The sequence below is a fragment of the Etheostoma spectabile genome, chromosome 12 (genome assembly GCF_008692095.1).
Source record: "Etheostoma spectabile isolate EspeVRDwgs_2016 chromosome 12, UIUC_Espe_1.0, whole genome shotgun sequence".
Lineage (NCBI taxonomy): Eukaryota > Metazoa > Chordata > Actinopteri > Perciformes > Percidae > Etheostoma > Etheostoma spectabile.
In genome coordinates this window covers 8,900,889-8,921,347 of record NC_045744.1, presented here as the reverse complement: position 1 = coordinate 8,921,347, position 20,459 = coordinate 8,900,889, and the positions used below count along the sequence as shown (strand labels likewise).

At 39.1% G+C, this 20,459-nt stretch overlaps 1 protein-coding gene across 3 annotated transcripts in view; it reads left to right on the top strand.

Moving 5' to 3' along the window:
* The first annotated feature begins 228 nt into the window (after window positions 1-228).
* LOC116699106 (adenylate cyclase type 1) overlaps window positions 229-20,459 on the top strand; it is a 36,720-nt gene continuing 16,489 nt past the window's right edge. For 2 of the 3 annotated variants that reach the window (XM_032531501.1, XM_032531500.1), the window contains exons 1-4: window positions 229-1,195; window positions 4,179-4,328; window positions 4,695-4,813; window positions 11,347-11,458. In XM_032531501.1, coding sequence (XP_032387392.1) covers window positions 587-1,195; window positions 4,179-4,328; window positions 4,695-4,813; window positions 11,347-11,458 — 990 coding nt within the window. In that variant the 5' untranslated portion in view covers window positions 229-586. The remainder of the gene's footprint in view (window positions 1,196-4,178; window positions 4,329-4,694; window positions 4,814-11,346; window positions 11,459-20,459) is intronic. The other variant, XM_032531502.1, reaches the window with a different exon arrangement.

Here is a 20,459-nt window from a genome sequence, read left to right as displayed (position 1 = left end):
AGAGCGTTAATTGAATTAGTATACTATGGAGAAAATAAAAATAGATTGCGCAGGCTTTAATGATGGAAACATGTCATGTGTAGGTGGTAAAGAAAAGGACATTGGGATTATGGATGATAAATGCACATGCTCTGTCACATTGGTGAGAAGAGCTCTGCAGCCGCACCAGCCAAATCGCCTTGAATGTGTGTTCAGTAGCTGAGACCTGTCTTATCTTCACCTCATAATGCGCAGGCGTGATCCTATCTGAGCCTTCCGAAAAGCTTTTACCATCAGAATTAGACGTCGTGTGCGCTGCTCTTCATGTGGCGCTCAAACGAATGTTAAAACACAGAAACTGACATATATCTATTTGCGTGCAAATACAGCCGGGACATGAAGGTTTCTCTGTTAGCTGATCTCTCCGAAGAACGCAATTCAACCTGTGGATAGTGTGGAGCGCGTCTGTGGCCACCGGTCAGTCTCCAGCTATTCGGGACGCTCTGCCTCCAACCTGCTGTGCGCTTCTTTTACCGTTGGCTCCGGTCTGTGTCGGCGTGGGATCCGGTGTTCCGTTTGACCTAAGCTGTGTGCAGGTATTCAGTTTATGAATGGCCCTGACATGGAGGAAATACCGTTTCAGAAAGTCAAAACCAGGCGGAAGAGAAGTCACTGTCCAACGAGAGTCCCTTTGACCACCATCGCGTGTGAGGACGAGTTTGACTGCAAAGAGCTCGAGTCCCTCTTCCAGAACTATAATCTGAAGCTGGAGCAGACGTCCACTCTCAAAGCCCTGGCCGTGCTCATCTTCATGTCCTCGACACTGGCCGTGGTGGAGTTGCTGTCCGGCCCCAGCCTCACCATCTCCAAGGGGTCCCATCCGGTCCATTGTGTCATCTTCGTCTCCCTGTTCATCGTAACCAATGTCAAGTACCTGCAAGTGACTCAGCTACAACAGATTGTTAACCTGACACTGCTCTTCGGCTTTACCTTCTCTTTCCTCTGCTGTCCCTTCTCGCTGGGTGCGATGGGGATGGAGCCGCCGACGTCCCCGGAGCAAGGCGTGTGGCAGCTCATCCTGGTCACCTTCGTCGCCTATGCGCTCCTACCTGTGCGGACACTCTTGGCAGTTGTGCTTGGAATAATGGTCTCCATCTCGCACATGATTGTGACTGCCACTTCTGTCACAGCGAAAACACAGAAACTATGGAGAACGGTACGTATGTGATACACGGTAATTATGATGCCTTTGTATGTAGTATTGTTTTTATTTGTTTTTTAAATTCATCATTAATAGGCTTATAAAAGTCATCATTATTTTATCTTCCTCTACACACATGCGTTATACTTTAAATATAACAAGTATAATGTAGGCCGATGCAGTGAAACACACTATTTAGACTTCATGTTAGCACCAAGGACAGCTCCCTGTGGTTAGACTTGATTAGATTTGATCAGGCTTTGATCAAATTTGACAAAAAGTGTTATTCTTGGTTACAAAAAAAAAGACTAGCTAGCTCATGTCAACTCAGCCACAGACAGGATCAAATACAGTTATGAGGCATGAAGAAGAATTTTAGATGAGAAGCTTGATCTGTCTGCTGGCCAACCACAAAGTAAGACATTGTCAATTTCTGCTTAATTACCCTTTTCCTGTCCTCCCTACTGCAATATCGCACCTGTAAGTAAGTTTACGTATTTACAGGGGTTCAGTAATAGTAAATTACTGTGGATAGGCCACAGCTGTGGTGATGCATACTTGTAGGCCCCTAAAAAGAAAAGAAACAAAGGAAAAATGAATGAGCAAAGCCGTCTGCATGCCCATGACAGTTTCCCTGGCGATGTGACTCAGGCCAAAAGGAGCTGGCTGGGAATGAAGAACCATAGTGACATCCTGCTTGCACCAGAAGTAGGGCAAACAGAGGCGTGCTAACACACACCACACTCTCACCACACTATATGCTTTTAAGAAAAATAGGACAAAGTCATTCATGTCATTTCCAAGCCAAAATAAGAATTGTAAACTGCTCTCTGTGAATGTATGTCTATATACATTTTTCTATCACAATTAACACACTCACATTTCTGACTTTTGTCACGTGTGAGGGAAAATATGTCTAACTGAGATATGTCACATCACTCAATTCCTCCAGGGGTAGTGGAACATTTCTGCCTCTGTGCAGCATATGGCATGAAGATCGTGCATTTCGTGGAAACAAAATAGAGATGTGACCAGTTCATCAAGGACTCGGATGATTACAGTGTATTTGCAGAGGAGATTGTTTTCCTCTTTGTAGGCAATGAGATACCTGCATTGCCATGTGAAGGACAGTGTTAGCTGTACTACCAGAGATAGCTAATCCATTAAGCTTAGCGATGAGCTGTGTGGCATGACCCTGCATGGCCCAGGTTTGCACCAACCACCCACCTAGGTCCCAGGCGCTCAGCCTACAGTACCGTCTGCTTTCATGGCTCAGTATATACCTGAAATGTCTTATTAATAAAATAAACATAATAATGCTTTAAAAAAAATAGGTAATTACTAGTTCCTTAGTCACCGCTGTGAGTTTTGCTGTCATCTACTGCACATGTTTTAATTGTGTCTGTAAATGATATACACTACTCTTTATAGTGCCACATTTCATTGGTACATCAAAAAGTTGGGAGTAATACAGTGTAATAAAGCATTAGTTTAAAACCTTGCATGAGTAGATTAAGCTTGGATTGGATAAATAGAAAACAACAACAATGGCCAACTGTTAAATTAGATCCCAATCCAAAGCACATTCACACCATATGACTACAATGACCGTTATAAACAATGTAACCAGTCCCTGGGAGTTTGTCTTTTATTTTACTGCCTTATAATATGTATTATAAATGAAAGCCCTATTGTACAATATATACATTCACTACTTTAACAAATGTTGAAAATCATCATTTTACATATTAAACACCAATGTACAGGTTGTAGTTTCCTTACTGTGTAAAAGTACGAGGATCTTTCTTACTGACAGTGAATGGTAAGATAGCTGCAAGAGTGAGTACAGCGCAATGAGGTCAGTCATTGCCATCTGAAGAGAAATTGGGGTTATCACCATGGATAAGCAGAGGAGTGTTTTACACCAATCTTCTCAGATGTCCACATTTACTAACTTGAGGCTGTAAAGTAACTTGAGCGTCGCTTGAACATGTTGATGCTTGCCAGCACTGCTGCCAAGCACAATGACTGACTGCTACTGCCAAAACGGGAATCCATTATTCATTGGACTTGTAAACATGAATGTCTGTAGCAATGTAAGTGTGTTAATTTAAGAGCATGTGTAGCTTTGATAGTGTATTTATGATGCCCACAAAAAAACATGAATGCCCCAAAGTTACATTTTGTCGTTGTTGTTGTTTATAAATGAAGCATGTAGGCATTTTTATAAATATTTTTTGGAGGTCAAATATGCTCCCCAATTGACTCCAGCTGTAGAATTCACTCATGATGAATAACCTAAGATATAAGGAGAATACATTCCTTTATTCTTCTGAATATTTAAATACTGCCGAGGTTAAAAGCTTGCTAGTGGATATATCAGTAGTAGTATATTAGTAGAACTTTGTTTGGTTTGTGTATTAAATCACAGCCAACCAAACTCAGTCAAGTGGAAAACACTTTTGTTTGTGTCCCGCACAAGGTTGAAGCAGTCATGCTGCCGAGAACCTGCTGTGATGGATGAACCAGAGCAAGGATTTTCAAATGCTTAAATCTCACAGACCATAAATAGAGAAATATTATGCCCCACCACCCTCTTACCTATTTCTCATGTAGGAGGATGGCACATGCTGTGTATACTCCAAATGTAATAGAGATAGAAAATTGGGAATGTATTCAAGTCAATACAAATGTATGCATCCCTGTAACCAGGAGCTTGTTATCAGATCAACACACACACACACACACAATAGTACAAATGTAAAAACATAGATGACACAATCAAATGACATATTTAACATTTGATTATTTTCTGTACATGAAAAGAGAAACAGACTTTTCTTTCATCATTCTTAAGCACACGTGCATGTAAAGTGGCACAAGTACAAAATACATACACCAGTCTTCTTTCACAGCCTCTCTTAATGTTTTCCTTTATTCTGTATGTGTATGTTAATACGTTATATTTCATGTTTTATTTTTTTTCTTCTATTTGCAGTTGGTTGCCAACACTGTGCTGTTCACCAGTGTCAACCTGTCAGGGCTGTTTGTGCGCATCCTGACAGAGCGAGCCCAGAGGAAGGCCTTCCTGCAGGCTCGCAACTGCATCGAAGAGAGACTTCGCATGGAGGATGAGAATGAGAAACAGGTACAAGCACCTGTACTCTGCTGAAACTATGGGTAAAATTAGATGTGTGTCATTTTTTCTCTATTTTCCCCGTACCACCCTCTCTCTCGCACCGTGAGTCATTTCAACACATTATTCATTTCTGTTAGATTTCGTGCCTTTTGGTCTAGCGCATTTCTTATCGCTCCTAACAGTTGGTCCTATGATAACTTTGCTGTGTTTGACTGTATAAATATATATTTAAACTTATTTTATCTTTTCGCTTTCTCTCTCTCTCACCCTTTCTTTCACACACACACACACACACACACACACACACACACACACACACACACACACACACACACACACACACACACACACACACACACACACACACACACTCAGGAGCGCCTGCTAATGAGTCTGTTGCCCAGGAACGTAGCTATGGAGATGAAAGAGGATTTCCTGAAGCCCCCAGAAAGGATCTTTCACAAAATCTACATCCAGCGCCATGACAATGTCAGGTAGGATCCTCATATCAACACAACCCAACTGCAGACACATCCCAGTGGTATCCCTCCCTTGAATTGATTTAACTAATACCACTTTTAACAGTGCTATTTGGAGATACGATATTCTCCTTGTGGAAGATTTCCAAACTAAATTAGAATAAAACTGTGTCCTAATGAATTATGGGGCATGGGAACAAACATGTCCTTTGGAAAGAACACTGAGGGCTATGCAGTGTAGAATGATCCAACCCAACAGTGTCCTAAAATAGTAACACAGCCTCCAGGCTGCAAAACTGAAATATTTAATTTTTCACATTGAATATATTATCCCCTGACTCATTTCATTATTATTTGTCCTTATAACACTGAATCCAGACTTTAGATCAAGCAATGCTCAGTGAGGAGGAGATTCCTCTGGCTCGTGTGCAATGTTTGGGAGCGATACTTTCTGTCTTACAGTAAGATCATTACTTTTTGCTACAGGTTGATGGCTATGGAAACCCAGCTGCATACCTTGATGAATAACAAGACGTACATGTACTGCATATTTATATATCAATCATCTTTTCTCCATCCCAGCCATACCTAGCAAACAAACCAGCTGTTTATCAAGTTTTTCCTGACATTTGTGAAAAGACTAGCCCTTCAGTAGCTAAGCACAATTAATGTCTGAGTTTATTTACTTCTTCATTGTCTTCATTGCGCTGCTATTTTTATTATCATTATTATTATATAATCTGCATTGATGGGAATAAGTAGGTCCAGATCCATAAGAAAACTAGCAATGCTGCCATGTATTATGTCAGTATTGTCAGTATTACATGTAAAACATTGCAGTATAACATTGTGAGTTAAAGTCCAGCATTCAAAATATTAAAGAACAGTATCATCAACAACATGTATCAAAGCTGTTATGTAGCAGAATTGCACCTTTCAGTCGTATATTATTGTTACATTGTTGTATTGTTATTAATTAAATTACATATGCCTTAGCATGTGAGCAGCCTTTTAATGTTGCCAGTCAAATGACTGCAGCTGTCAGATAAATGTAGTGGAGTAGAAGTCACATTTAATGAAAATACACAGTTAAAGTAGGGGTACCTCAGAAATGTGCAGAAGTACAGCACTTAGTTCAAATCCACCAGTCCAAATCTGCAGTCTGCAGTAAAATCTTACATTTTATCTCCTGACTACTGAAGCTTTAGTTGGCTGTGATTGACCTGTTAACCCTTCGGCATTTTTTGAAAACATGACGTTCACTGCTTCATTCTCTGCTGAGTGTAAATCTATGAATCAGATTATTTTTCTTTTCTTCCCCTTTTTCAATCTGTGTTTCTTACTGTATTCTCAAATATTATTTATCATGCTCCCATATTTCCTTGTTTCCTTTTCTTATCTCCTCTACCTCTTTTCCTCTGTGTTCTGATAGCAGCAGGGATGCTTGAGGAGGAGAGTTTGCTAAACCCCAGGATTAAGTTGCAACAGGGGATTAAAAGCAATGGAGACTAAATTCTTGTTGCATAACGCCGTGTGTGCTTACGGTAGTTAAATATGGACACATCTCAGTGGAGCTCGGCTGATTGCTTTTGCTGATTGTTTTGAACTCCTTCAGATAGCGCCACCCTTTGAGAGTGATCTAGACTGGATGTGGACATGATTTATGTGATTTGGGTGGACTGTAATTAGAAAGTAAACAGTGTGCTGCGCATTGTACTCTGAGTTTTCTTCATTATGTTCTGAGGCTGTGGACAGTATTTGATCTGATTAAAATCCAGCCATGGGGATATTGTAGTAATCACTCACAAAAAAGAATAGGACTTCAAAGTAACAAACCTGAAGTTTATTTAACAACATAAAGTACGTGAGATATTAGAGCCACATAATGTACATATACTTTCAATTTTTAAGGGGTTGGAGTATAGTAACTAATATAATATGAAGCCTATGTGAAAATGCTCTTGAGCTAAAATTAGTAATTACTGTACTTAAAGGACATTTTTCAAACCACCAGTAACTCATTCTGAATTGTTTCTTAATTTGTCCAAGTCAAACAAATTGCATATTTATTATTTATATGATGTGAAAACAGTGATAAATTATGAGGAGGCACTGTTTAATATCACATTGCTTGTTTAATCATAGCGCTTTCAGAGCTATCCTCACTTTACAATTTAGCACTCGCGTCAACACAACACACATCTTTATCAGTCTTTGTTTTTAATTCACAAACATTTCCATCATGTCTATTTGTAACATTTCATTCCATGAAAAAAACAACTATACAGTAAACACAGTCTGCACAAAATGCTAGTTAAAGACAAATGCCCGTCGATAAAGGCACTCCCTTTACTAAATAGATGTAATGTTGATCAGTTGACATATCATGTAAGATGCACTTAACGACTTTTATCACATCACTTGGGTTTGCATTAAATAATTCTTTGAAAAACTAAATGAAATCATACTTTTTCCCAGGTGACCTACTTGGGCCACTGTCAGGTTTTTTGTAATGTTTGTAGATGCTCACTCACACTATCACTAGGAAGTTACAGTTTATCCTTCTAAAATGTCCTGTGAGCATCTTGCATACTCATCTGTGTTAGCCCCTCTATTAGCCCGACATCAGCACATACACTGCCCACATACTGAAGCTCCTGAGGAGCCTTAGCAAGCAACTCAAGTTAACCCTTGAGTTGCTTGTCTCTTCCGCTACGTGATTAACTTGAAATCACATCTGCCAAAATAGCTACAGTAATGCCTCCCATAGAGAGAAATAGGAGATAATTGAGGGAATAACTTTTCATGAGTATGCACCATTGGAGAGGAAATAATGGATGAGGGTGTGAGGGAGGTTGAATTAGACAATGTTATTACACAAGTTGTAGCTACCACAGGAAAAATCCTGTTTGTATGACATTGCTTAATCATTGGAATTGTTGTGCTTTGCCCGAGTTTACTGGGATGAGGTTTTGGCTTCGAGTAGTGAACATGGTACAGTCCAGAACAGTGGGTTTGCTGAAGACAATAGCTGGGGATAGACTAACTTATAGCTGTTGCCAATGACGTAATAATATTGTTTATTAATATTTCCTACATTTGCCAAGTACATTTACAACAAGGAATGTATTCTCTGCATTTAACCCATCCTAACTAATTAGAAGCAGTAGGCAATGGCAGGATTACCAAGCTGCTAGGTAACTCCTGCCATTGCCCTAAGTCCTAGCATGCATGTCTTCATGCATTACTATGCATTACTAGACAAGAGAGCTGCAGTGTTTGTTTTGACTTTTTTTGCCAGAGGACATTCAGAATCAGGTACAGAAGCTCCTAGTCTGTGATCCCTGTGCTTCACAGTAGTCCAACTCATAAAAACACGAGTGCCTTTGAAGTGTGAGATCGCTCATTGAAAATTAGTCTTAACACAACTGCAAATTATATGTCAAATATCTCTTGCAACACTTCAAATGCATATGTGTACATTTTTCACAAGGGTATATAAATAGAATCAGAATCATGTTATGCAGGCATGTATTAAAAGGAATGCTGTGTAGTTAAAAATGAACCCTAGTTGTTTGTAGTAAATAACTGCATGCTCAGCACACATACACCACAATCATATTTGTCTTTATGATTTAGTTTGCCTGTCCTCGCACGCTTGGACAAGTACGCTTATTTGTTCTCCTATTTAATGTGCATCTCTGGATTTATGTAAGAAGTTTCTCATGTTGGTGAGGTATTTAATCATAAACATTTCATGAGGTGAATGTGCAGTTACTAACATAACATTTGTGGCTTATTTTGAATTTACCAGCATCATATGACCCATATTACATGCGGATAACAAAACTTTTCACTAATGTTGTACAGTGTGTTTACTGCGTATGCCACCATAATAACATGACAGAAGGTTTCTTCATCTCTGTAAACCAGGGACCGAGAAATCTGACCTGAACTTTGAATGGAACACAGCCCCCATGCGCTATGCATGCTCCACATTAAAATGGAGACAATGGTGTGCATGTGCTCTAACTGAGGTAAACACAGTCACAAATAACTTAGTGCACAACACAAGATCATAAGATATTGAGACCATGCACTAAATGGGATGCCCTCTGCAGCACGTAGGAGAGTCATTGTTACTTTCTGAGGGGGGGGAGGGGGGGACTGAGACATGTCATTTTGCAGGATTCTATTAGCAAACATGCTACAGGGATCATCCGAAAACATTTGTGGGAGGCTACTATAAGCTACTCCAGGCAGACGTTACAGTGCTACTGTGCTATTTTTAAAAGAGAGCTTTGAAATAATTAGCATTGTTATTTTCCAGCAAAATTAGTCCTCTGTTCTAATAGCCATCTGTCTATGTAAAGACACACATAAATGAGAAACAAAATTATTTAGAACTGTAGTTTTGCCAACTTCCTCTTTTCAGGCACTTGCCAAAGAAAATAGTTTTCTTGTAAGAAGATGGTTTGAGTAAAATTTCATTTTTAAGATGGCTTATTCAAGATTGTTTAGAAGAAATCTCACAATCCGGAGCAGGCATGATACATTATTTGTATTTTTGTATATCCAGTACATTGCTCTATTGTTGGGTAATACACGGCACACAATAAATACGATGTGACTGCATCTGTATACTTTTTGTCTGCATTTTGTTACTGTGAATGTAAGTGTTTACACTAGTACAGTATTCAACATTTCCAATATTTGTTAGCCACAGTTGTTTGCCAATTAAAACGTTCACACAAATTGAATATTTTTCTCCCGGTTACTGTGACATCAGTACCTGGTAAAGATCTAGCCCTCTGTCAAATTGTGAAAACACCAGTCCACATGCAGACAAGTCGGCCGTCAGTACGAGAGACGCAGACATGCAAGTTGGACATGATAGTCATAGTTTAATGACAAATCCCCTTCACTCGCTCAATGGGAGGACAGCACTCAGGGCAAATCCTTCATGGGAAAAAACGTCCCCGTTCTGCTCAGAGCAGACTGATAAACAGTTGTTTCTCGGGCAGGTGAACTGTATTAAGACACCACAGTTTTTCAAACAAGTAACCTTTCCTCCAGGGCCTGTTGTCGTGTTATAATGAAACATGATGCATATAATCAGCACAAAACACTAATGCCACAGAAAAAAAGCTATAAACAGTAAAAATTACTTCTACCAACCCTTAGAAAGCAACGTTTAAATTTCAACCTGGAATTTGAATTCTCTACACTTTTATTGTAAGGAAGTATAATATAAAATGTAGCTATTGTGCATTATTTTCCAGTTTTTAAAAGAGGATGAAACCCTTTTGCACACATTTGCGAAAACAGTGTCTTACATAAGAGTGTCTTGGAGGGAGGTGTCATTTTTTTTTTATGGTTTAATTTCATTGTCCAGTTGTGGGGACGGCACATAATAAGACTGATAAAACTCAGGTAACCCCAGCACAGAGTAGCTTATTCTACTCTGTGATTTAATAACTTACCAAGCTTATGGAGTAACTAACAAGCTGTCACTGAGTAACAAACAGACTACTCAACTCACAGACAGGATTACCAGCAAAAAGAGTCGCTAACAACATTAGCCCCCAGCTTGTTAAAGTAACATTATGTAACTTTTCCCACGTCGGTGCCCCTACAGGTTGGAAGTTTAATTGTCCCACTATGTCTCATTGGAACTACAGATCCACTACGCATAGTGAGGTTACAGAGAGGCTGAAGTGCCGTTCACCCAGTTACCAGTTGATGAACCACTGAAATGATTTTGGTAACATTATTTTAAGGTACAAAAAGTAACATAGTGTTGCTTTAACTGCTTATGTGGCTGTTGGAACTAGAATGATTTTCAGAAAAATTTTCAGTTCCACCTACACAGATACTGGACCAATTGCATTACAGAACCAACATCTTCAGTGGGAACCAAAAAAAAACAGGCCATCTGGAGAACATTAATGTAGGAGGTGATATCACAGCAGAAAAGTAAAGTAATGCTAACATTTCATCTTTTTGGTAATTGAAATTCTAACCACATTAGTACACAAGTAAAAATAAACACACAACAATATTTATAGATTTCTTTTTAATTCCAGTTCAACTTTAGACCTCAAGCACTCTAAGACCTATGTACCAACTGTCAAAAGGGAATACGAGTTGACCTGAAGAGCGTGACATCACCTTGATGGTGCAATATATCGTAGAATGGCTTCTCTCCAGCTCCTAACAGGACTTGTCTTCACCTTGATCCCCATGAGAATGCTCTCAGTTCTATTTTGAGTTGCTCTGCTTGACTGCGCTGCCAGTCAGTTAGAGAGCCGAGCACGTTCTCTCTTTCTCTTTTTTATATCTGCTGCAGGTCATTAATTTAAATGTTTGATTTGTTTGCTGTAAAAAAAACATTATCCAAAGAGAATGTGTAAACTGACTTACTAAGTGATATTTAAAACAAGTTAATCTGAGTTAATCTGATCAGGCACCCAGTTCTCTTTTCTTTCCTTCATACATGCTGCTATAAATAACCTGCATTGACTGAAACGCTTCTCTCTCTCACACAGCATCCTGTTTGCAGATATAGTCGGTTTCACCAGTTTGGCTTCCCAGTGCACAGCCCAGGAACTGGTTAAACTGCTAAATGAGCTGTTTGGAAAGTTCGATGAACTTGCCACGGTGAGTCTGTTTCCCTACCTTGAGCACATATCCCTCAATTACAGGCACAGTTGGCATGAAAAACTGCTCTTTTTCTCTGTGTACACTTTGTCCAAACTTTGACATTGCAAGAATCTGTGTGTGTGCGTGTGCGTGTGCGTGTGCGTGTGCGTGTGCGTGTGCGTGCGCGTTCGTGCGCGTGCGCGCGCGCGTGTGTGTGTGTGTACTGCTTTGGACACAGGCTGCTGGCACATGCGACTATTGTTCCAGCTTAGCATGATGTCACTGTGAATACTGGAAGCCCATACGGTGTTTAATATGGTTATCCAGTGCTTCATTTGAGGAAGAGTGGACAGACCCCTTTAATCTAGGCAAGATTTACCAGGGCTAAACCTTGCCTCAACTGTGGTTGTGGGTATGTACTGACTGAAGAGACCACTGCATTGCCCCAATCTATCTTTGTTCACATGTAGAAAAGATTTCAGCTCTCCCCTCTGTCAAATATCACTCTTTGTGATTTCAGTGCAGAAAATCCGCTCAATTTTTGCTGTTTATTTGACCGCAGCGGTTAATCTAGTCATTTTCAAAATGTGACGCTCTCAGTGCTTGTGTTACAAAATCTTTTAATCGAAATAGCACAGGTTCCTTGACACGCTTTTACTTTCAAATGAGTTAATCAGAATCAAAGCACATTTCCAGAAAAGGTATGATAAGGCTCCTTTTCCGTCACTGTGAGTTTGGCTGACACATACAGTATATTTGTTTGGTGAGAAGGTTGAGCCCCTGCAGATCACCCTGCCACAGCCTTATCTACGTATGTAATCTGGCCTCTATTACTTACACAAGGCACATGCCCTTGTCAAATCCATTAATCCGCAGGATTACAACTAACCCTTTTTTGCTTTCGTGGATGGTTTTACTTGGCTGTGTTGGAAGCTTCTATTTTTAACTTCATTGTTTATGGTCACAAAATTAGAACTGACTTAAAAGAGAGTGTCTCTCATTGGATTCATTATTGTCAAATAATTGTCAATACCCTTTTAATTAGCCTTGGATCAGTTGCCTTTCCAAGCTCTTGCTGATCTGCATGTCAGTTGCAGTCTGTCTTTATCCTACGGGAAGTTGCAGTTTACCCTGAGATGCTATTAGCCAAAACAAGATGATTCCATGTATTACAATAGACACTCACACACACATACACACGCACACTCTACATTACATTGCATTACAGACACTCTCCTATAAGTCAAGTAATGTCAGCAAGTCGATCTATGCACTTTAATTTAGGCTTTTTTTCTTCTCTTCATTTCAAAGATTCTACAATTAATTTAGCTTCACATGATATATTTTAACTTTAATCTCCGAAAGTATGTTTGGCTATAAGATTTGCTATCTTGAGCTATGTCAATTTTCTTCTTTGGGTTACAAGTGAGAAGATTGGTCTGATCTCTACTCTATCAAGGAGCCTCATGTTAAACTGAATGGCTGTCCCCAGCCATGAAACTTGTCACCAAATGTTCTAGCCTTCCCCTGACCCAAAGCCCCACTCAGTCTGATCCACTTTGGCAGGAAGTGGCAGTGCCAGTGACTCATAGCCGTGGTCACTGTGGGCATGCAGAATCGTTTCATTCCATACGAAGAGCCGGCCACATGGCCACTGGGCATCAGCTCATAAAAACCATTCCAGCACCATCCCCACACCACCTGTCCACTTTGGACTTGTCAAGCTGCATGGGAAGGGAGCCAGGAACGCAGTGTACTCCTAAAGTGCTGCTGTAGTAGATCAAGTCTCCTCTCCTCTCCTCTCCTTCTCTCCTCCTCTCCTCTCCTTCCTCTCCTCTCTCTCCTCTCCTCTCTTCTCCTTTCCTCTCTTGGTGGCTACCAAACTCATACAAGCTTCTGAATTTGACACATACTCACTTTCACTCTTTTTAGACATGAGATAAAAATAAATATTTTTGTTTGATATTTAGAAACAGTTTGCCATTTCAACCTTATCTCCATATCAAGCATCACTAATGCTCACAAAAGGAATGCATTTCTTGTCCTCCTATGTTCTCAGTTGTGTGCAGCTGAGAAAGAGATGTTAACAAAACACTGTTATCTCTTATATCTTATTAAGTTATGTGTTAGCAAACAGTTATCTATTTACATGGTCAGCAGGAATTAACATTTATTCAGAGTTGTATGTAATATAGTTGAATTTAAGCACTGGTTTGGTCTATATGTAACTCTCCTGAGGGAGTTCTTGGCTTTTTAGATGCTAAATGCACCACCATGTTCACCAGCTATTTGGTAACTTTGCCTGGCTGCTGTTGCAATGCTTTATCAGAACTTGTTTTACTGAAAACAGCTGCCTGCTGCTGCTAGAAACTGGGTTCATGAGAGCAGTGAGTGTGCATCAAAACAGTACGGTTGGTATAACTAAAGCAAACAAAAACAATGAGCTAAAAGATGCTGAACCACTCTGTTGGAACCATTGAAAATATTGATTAGTGCAACTTTAGGAAATTTGCTTTTTCCCTCTCTGATTGTGCTAATAGTCTGCACCCATGCGTGTTGTGTGTTGCAAGCAAGTTGGCAATGTCCAGAGGGAAAGACAGTGTACCCACCAATGTGTTGCATTAGCCTGGCAAATTACTGTAACAGTCAGTAATGTATAAGAAAAGATAAAAATGCATTTCTTTAAACCAATCACAATCGTCTTGGGCGGCGCTAACTAAGCTGTGGACGCAGCAACAGTATCTCTGCAAAATAGTCTCGGGTGGAAACTTGCAGTGGTGGAAGAAGTATTCAGATTCTTTACTTAAGTAAAGTTACTAATACTAAGTAACACAGAAAATATATATGTTGTTGGGTAGTTTTTAATTTTTAACAAAACATCATATTTAATAAACTACATGTTTTGTGTGCAAACATCTAAATTTGAAAAGTAACTAGTAACTAAATCTGTCAAATTAGTGTAGAGTAAAAATATTTCCCTCTGAAATGTAGTGGAGTAGAAGTAGAGCATGGAAAGAAAAGACTCAAGTAAAGTAAAAGTACCTCAAATTTGTACTTGAGTACAGTACTTCAGTAAATGTACTTAGTTACATTCCATCCCTGGGAACTTGTTTTGGTGGAACATTTGCACCCCAACAGTAGTTATTGGTTTCAATACACATGTTGATGACAGTGTGAGCCTTGCCTGAGCTCAGCAACTCAGTGGACAACATCAAAGATGTACATAGAAGGCATAACATACAATAATCTTTCCTTCTTGGACCATGCCATATTACTGTAAGTAGGAGGGTAGCTTGCAAATTCTAATCTACAAGAAACCCACTCACACTGATCTTCATTGGCTGTCTGATTCCCACCACCCACAAGAACACAAGCTGGGTAATAATTATAACTCTTCACCAGCCTGAGAATCTGCCGACTTCACATAGCTGAGACTGAAGGCAAGAGTCGCACCATACACCGTCTTCGTCCATCACTTACACCCAATAATACTCATCTATGCTCTTGTCACTTCCCATATTGATTATTGTAACTCCCTCCTCTTTGGTTTACCCTACAAGTCCATCCATAAACTCTAATTGGTCCAAACCTCAACTGCCCGTATTATCACCCAAACCCCAACAATGAATCATGTTACTCCACTCCTTAAACAACTGCATTGGGTCCCTGTCCAATACCATATTGAATTTAAGATTCTTCATTTCACCTTCAAAGCCCTCCATAATCTAACTTGGTCTTTGGTGAAAGAGTAAAACTGTAACAGCAGACTGGCACACAAAGCAGACACAATTGCATGGCTGAAGTGACAGAGTTTACTGTAGAAGTGGTCTGAACTTGACTGTACTGTAAGCTGAAAAAGGACATTGTATCTGTTGGTCGGATTTTTTAAATACAGGTAACATAAATAAATGACATATTATTCACAATAATAATGCCATTGTTTGTTAAGAAATCGAAGAAGGAGATTTATTTTGAAGAGAGATAACACAAATGTAAATTAACACACCAACTGGCTGAGGTTCCAACAGTCTGTCTGGCACCCAAAACAACAATGTGTGAGAGAATCTGTGATTAATTTATTATTATTTTGATGCTATATAACATTAATAGCTCTGGACTGGATGTGCTTTTGTGTTTGTCCACATGTGTGTATGCATGCGTGTGTCGTGGCTGTTTCCGTGGAAGAGTTTCACAAAGCTTTTCATTCTGGTCTCTTTTTTCTCTCCTCTCGCAACACCTCCCTGCATCACAGCTTTGAGACTCCTCCGCTCCTTGTTTCTTCATTTTTTGATTGACATGCAGCAGCCTACTTCCCTCAACTGTGTCTTTTATGCCCCGTGGTTCTCTGCACTCTCTTCCTCGCCTGTGTTTCCATTTTTAGGATGGATCAATGATGTATCTATCTACTGCATCTCACTTCCTCGACAAGTCAGACTTCCCTTTTCATTCACACATATATGACTGTGAAGGCTTGCAGAATAGGCTGCATCATATGTGCAGTGCATGAATGTATGCTGGAGTTGACATCATTCATTGCCATATTTGAATCCCAAGTCTTTTTTTAAACCTTTTTCACACTATTATGAAGAGACTAGCAATTCACCCAAGCGCATCTGGTAATCAGTTGTCAGAACTAGAATACCCTGTTTAAACACGTAAGTACTTTAATAACAGGAGGAACTGACAAAGCAAAAACTCATCTAGGCATTACAGAGTAACCTGAGCTGATGCAATTTTAATTGTAACTCTTTTTTTTTAGAAACTAGTTTTTGTAAAGATTCCCAAAAACAGTGAAATAAATTGAACTACAAACAAGTATATTCACAAAGACAGATTTTCTTTAAAATATTGTTCCTACTGCTTTGTAGATGTAGGTTTATATAATACAAAATCCTATGCCAAGAAAAATATAACAAACCAAATTGCCTAGGCTGCTACTAAAAATGTATTATTCTTAAATTAGACACAATGGCTGGTCACTGCCTACACTGTGACAGCTGCCAGAAACTAAAGTCTGGGTGTAAACACAGCTCAAATAACACTGTTTGGGTTTGTCTCATGAGCAGGTGCAAGTATCACTGTCAAATCCTGCAGTTTCCCTCAGACGTCTGTCTGCTAAAAACAACTGTGGAGTAAAGCAAAACCAAAGCCAAACAAGATACAGCTTTAGATCTTGACAGAGGAGAACAAGAGAATAAAAGCGTATGTTTCAAAAAAAAGAAAATCATGATGATAGGTTGCTATTGCAGTGAGCATACCATAAAGTGACTTGTACTTCCATAAAGTGGGGGACTCCCATGAGGCAGATTAAGGAAGATGGTCAAAATTGAAGCAGCAGAGGCCAAGATATCCTAACTTTAAGCTTGCATTGCTCCTAAATGCTGATTTCATGGAAAAACTGAGACATTGTTTATATGAAATGATCAGGATTAAGACATTCTGTTTACCATTTACTTTGATATAGAACTTATTCTTTTACTTTTACGTAGATTGTCATATCTGCTGCATTACACACCTATGCTGTAGGAGGCTTGGATGTCCTAAAATATGTTAACAGCAAAATAGTTTTTATTAAATCTTTTAGCCATTCCAACAAAATAGTGTTCCGTGTTTGCAAGTCCAATCAAACAATCAGAAGAGCAGTGCCATCTTTGTAAATAAAACACTCGTCGACTGCTGAACATTTGTTGTTTCATTTATCCGTTATATCTGTTAAATATATCTACATTAATATGTAAACTCTACAGAACAGAACACCCGTTCGCTCCAACCCACCAGTTTGTGGTGGGTGGAGGAAGTGTTGATATATTATTCATTTGTTGTTGCACATAAATTGTTGAATAATTATTAAAATCAATGATGGAGCTGGGTGACAAAAAGGGAAAATCCTATCACTGCTTGCGTGCAGGCAGAGATGGCGAGGAGTCAGCGGAGCAGGGGAAATGTTGAGTGAACTTATGTATGTACATTTAAAGATGTTCCCTTGTCCCTATGGATCATTGTATACCATACTGAGGAAATGTTGACATGAAATAATTCAAACCAAGGTAGATTGGAAAATGTTTGTTGAATCTATGTAGTGACCTGATGTAAAATGCATTTAATAGTTTGATTGCTATTTAAATCTATTCATAAATCTTATATTATAATCATATTCTAATAATTGGAGAAGGGCGGATTCAGATAGACGGCTAAAAACACACCATCTGTATCATGTCCTTTTAACCCCCCAAAGCTACAGGAGTGGAAAACCTAATCTTTAGCTGCATCAATAATGTGTACACAGCACTGATCTTTGTCTTTGTAGTGAAGACAAAGCACGGTGTGTACTGCTCCCTTCTTCGGGGACTTGGCTCATCTTTTCCTTTATAATCATTTACCATATGTCCTCTTTCCCTGTCTCCTTGTCCCTTTTTGTCTCCCTCTTTTTGTCTGTGGGCACGGAAGTGTTTGCTTATTTGCATCTGTGAAAGCATAGGGTTATACTGTATGTAAGGTGCCTGGTAACAGGCATGTGCACACACAGACATCAAAAGGTACTTGAGCACATGCTCTATATATATATATATATATATATATATATATATATATATATATATATGTAAATATATATATATGTAAATATATATTCCTGTGTGCACACAGCTTCCCTGTCAAACAAATGTATTTATTTAATTAAAAAATTGAAATACTAAATCGGTAGATGAGACTTTGTTGAGCCCGCTCCCTCTCTCCCTCTCCCTCTCTCTTTCTCTCTTTCCCCCCTCTCCCTCTCTCCGTCTGCGATGCGTCTTCAGTCAGCAGTGCACGCCGCACACAGACACACACACACACAGAGGCAGGCAGACAGAGAGGCAGCAGTCTCTTCCAGCTCCCACCTCAGAAAGTTTTTCTACTAATACACTGTACCCATCTTGACCACCCATATTGCCCACAATGCATCAGTCACATGATAGTGGTAATCCTGCTTGGGACTGAATCAGCCCCTAAGCCCTCACAGTGCAGATTAGCACAGGAAAAGTACAGAGTAGGAGACTCTGTAAGTACCAGGGCTTTCCCCAGCTTCCTGTATAGCTTCAAATATGACTCAGTATAGCGCCATCTGTTACTGCTCCACAATGTCCTCAGTATCCCCGAAAAGACCTTATTGGCTTTGTTACAGTAAAACAAGTTGTTATGTTCAAATGAAATTGACAAATACCTCATTTAAATGTAATCTCAAAGAATTTCTCTCGCAGCTTTCTAAGTAAATAGATTAGGATATAGTCCACGGGATACCAAATATACATTTCCAAGTAAATGGGCTTCTCTCTTTTGACCTATTTGACTCATTGCTTGGTTTTTATATCTATTCTAAGGTGTCTCTTTGCAGTGTAGCTCTGAACATTGTAAATGAGTGAAGTAACAAACAACATTGAAGCTAAAATATTCAGTTGTTTTTGCACCAAACTTATTCCACGGACCATAGGTTTGAAATTTTGTATTTGTAATGCTTTGTTGATCCCCAGGAAGGAAATTAATTATCACAACAGCACAAGAAGCAAACCAGGGAGTAATGTAAGAACAATAAACAGATGCAGTATATACAAAAATATACAACAGGCAAATAACAACAAATCAAATGTAGAAAGGTAAGCATTATACAGGAAGATGCCCGGGACCAGTGTGCATAATAAATATACTAAACATTGTGTTAGGTAATATGAAATAAGTAACCAACATATTATATATAATAATATGTGTATAATTGTATTGCATGTTTCATAGCCTATTTATAGTGGCATGATTCTGTTTATTTAATTATTGTATCTCAAATCATTTTGAATCCTCATTTGAAATCACTAGTTAATATTTTAATTTTCAATTCAGTATTCAGAACAATGTTTGAACAAAAATGCTGCTCAACAGTCTCCAATATACTGCTAAGTGCTTTTTCCTTTGTGCCTTTGTGATTCTATGATGCATGAACAGGACATGTGCCTCAACGTCAAAGCATGACTGCAGCATGCATGTAGTTGCAGCGAACAAGCCTTAGCCGTCGCTCTATTCTGAAGCTCATGTGGCTTGCATGTTAAAGAGCATCCGTCTTGTCTCGTGCCCACCGATTTTGCATAAATATGAGTCTTTGTGCACTTCACATGCATGGCAATGCACTTTCACGAACAATAAAGGTTTAGGAGAAGGCGTCCATGGTAACCCAGTCTCCCCGGTAAAATTTCTTGCTCATAGTCTGTTGCTCATATCCTCTAATATTGGGTTATATTTTTAAGCCATCTTTTCATCCCACTGCTTATTGTTTCTAAGTATAAGAAGCCACCTAGGCCAAAATTGATAATTGACTTGTACATAGCACACCAGTACTACATTAAGCACTTACATATACAGGCATACTCTCCTGCATATATATATATACATATATACACACATACATGTATAAAATGAGAATTTGTATGAGTATGAGAGTATATAAGTGTGAGTATGTATGTACAGTGGGTACGGAAAGTATTCAGACCCCTTTCAATTTTTCACTCTTTGTTTCATTGCAGCCATTTTCCAAAAATCAAAAAGGTAATTTTATAACTCATTAATGTACACTCAGCAACCCATCTTGACAGAAAAAAACAGAAATGTTTTTTTGCAAATTTATTAAAAAAGAAAAACTGAAATACCACATGGTCAGTGTTCAGACCCTTTGCTGTGACACTAATTCACATGCTGTACATTTCTTCTGATCATCCTTGAGATGGTTTTACTCCTTTGTTGGAGTCTTACTGTTTGTAATTAAACTGACTGGACTTGATTAGGAAAGGGACACACCTGTCTTTATAAGACCTTACAGCTCACAGTGCTTGTCAGAGCAAATGAGAATCATGAGGTCGAAGGAACTGCCCAAGGAGCTCAGAGACAGAATTGTGGCGAGGCATAGATCCAGCCAAGGTTACAAAACAATTTCTGCAGCACTCAAGGTTCTTAAGAGCACAGTGGCCTCCATAATCCTTAAATGGAAGAAGTTTGGGAC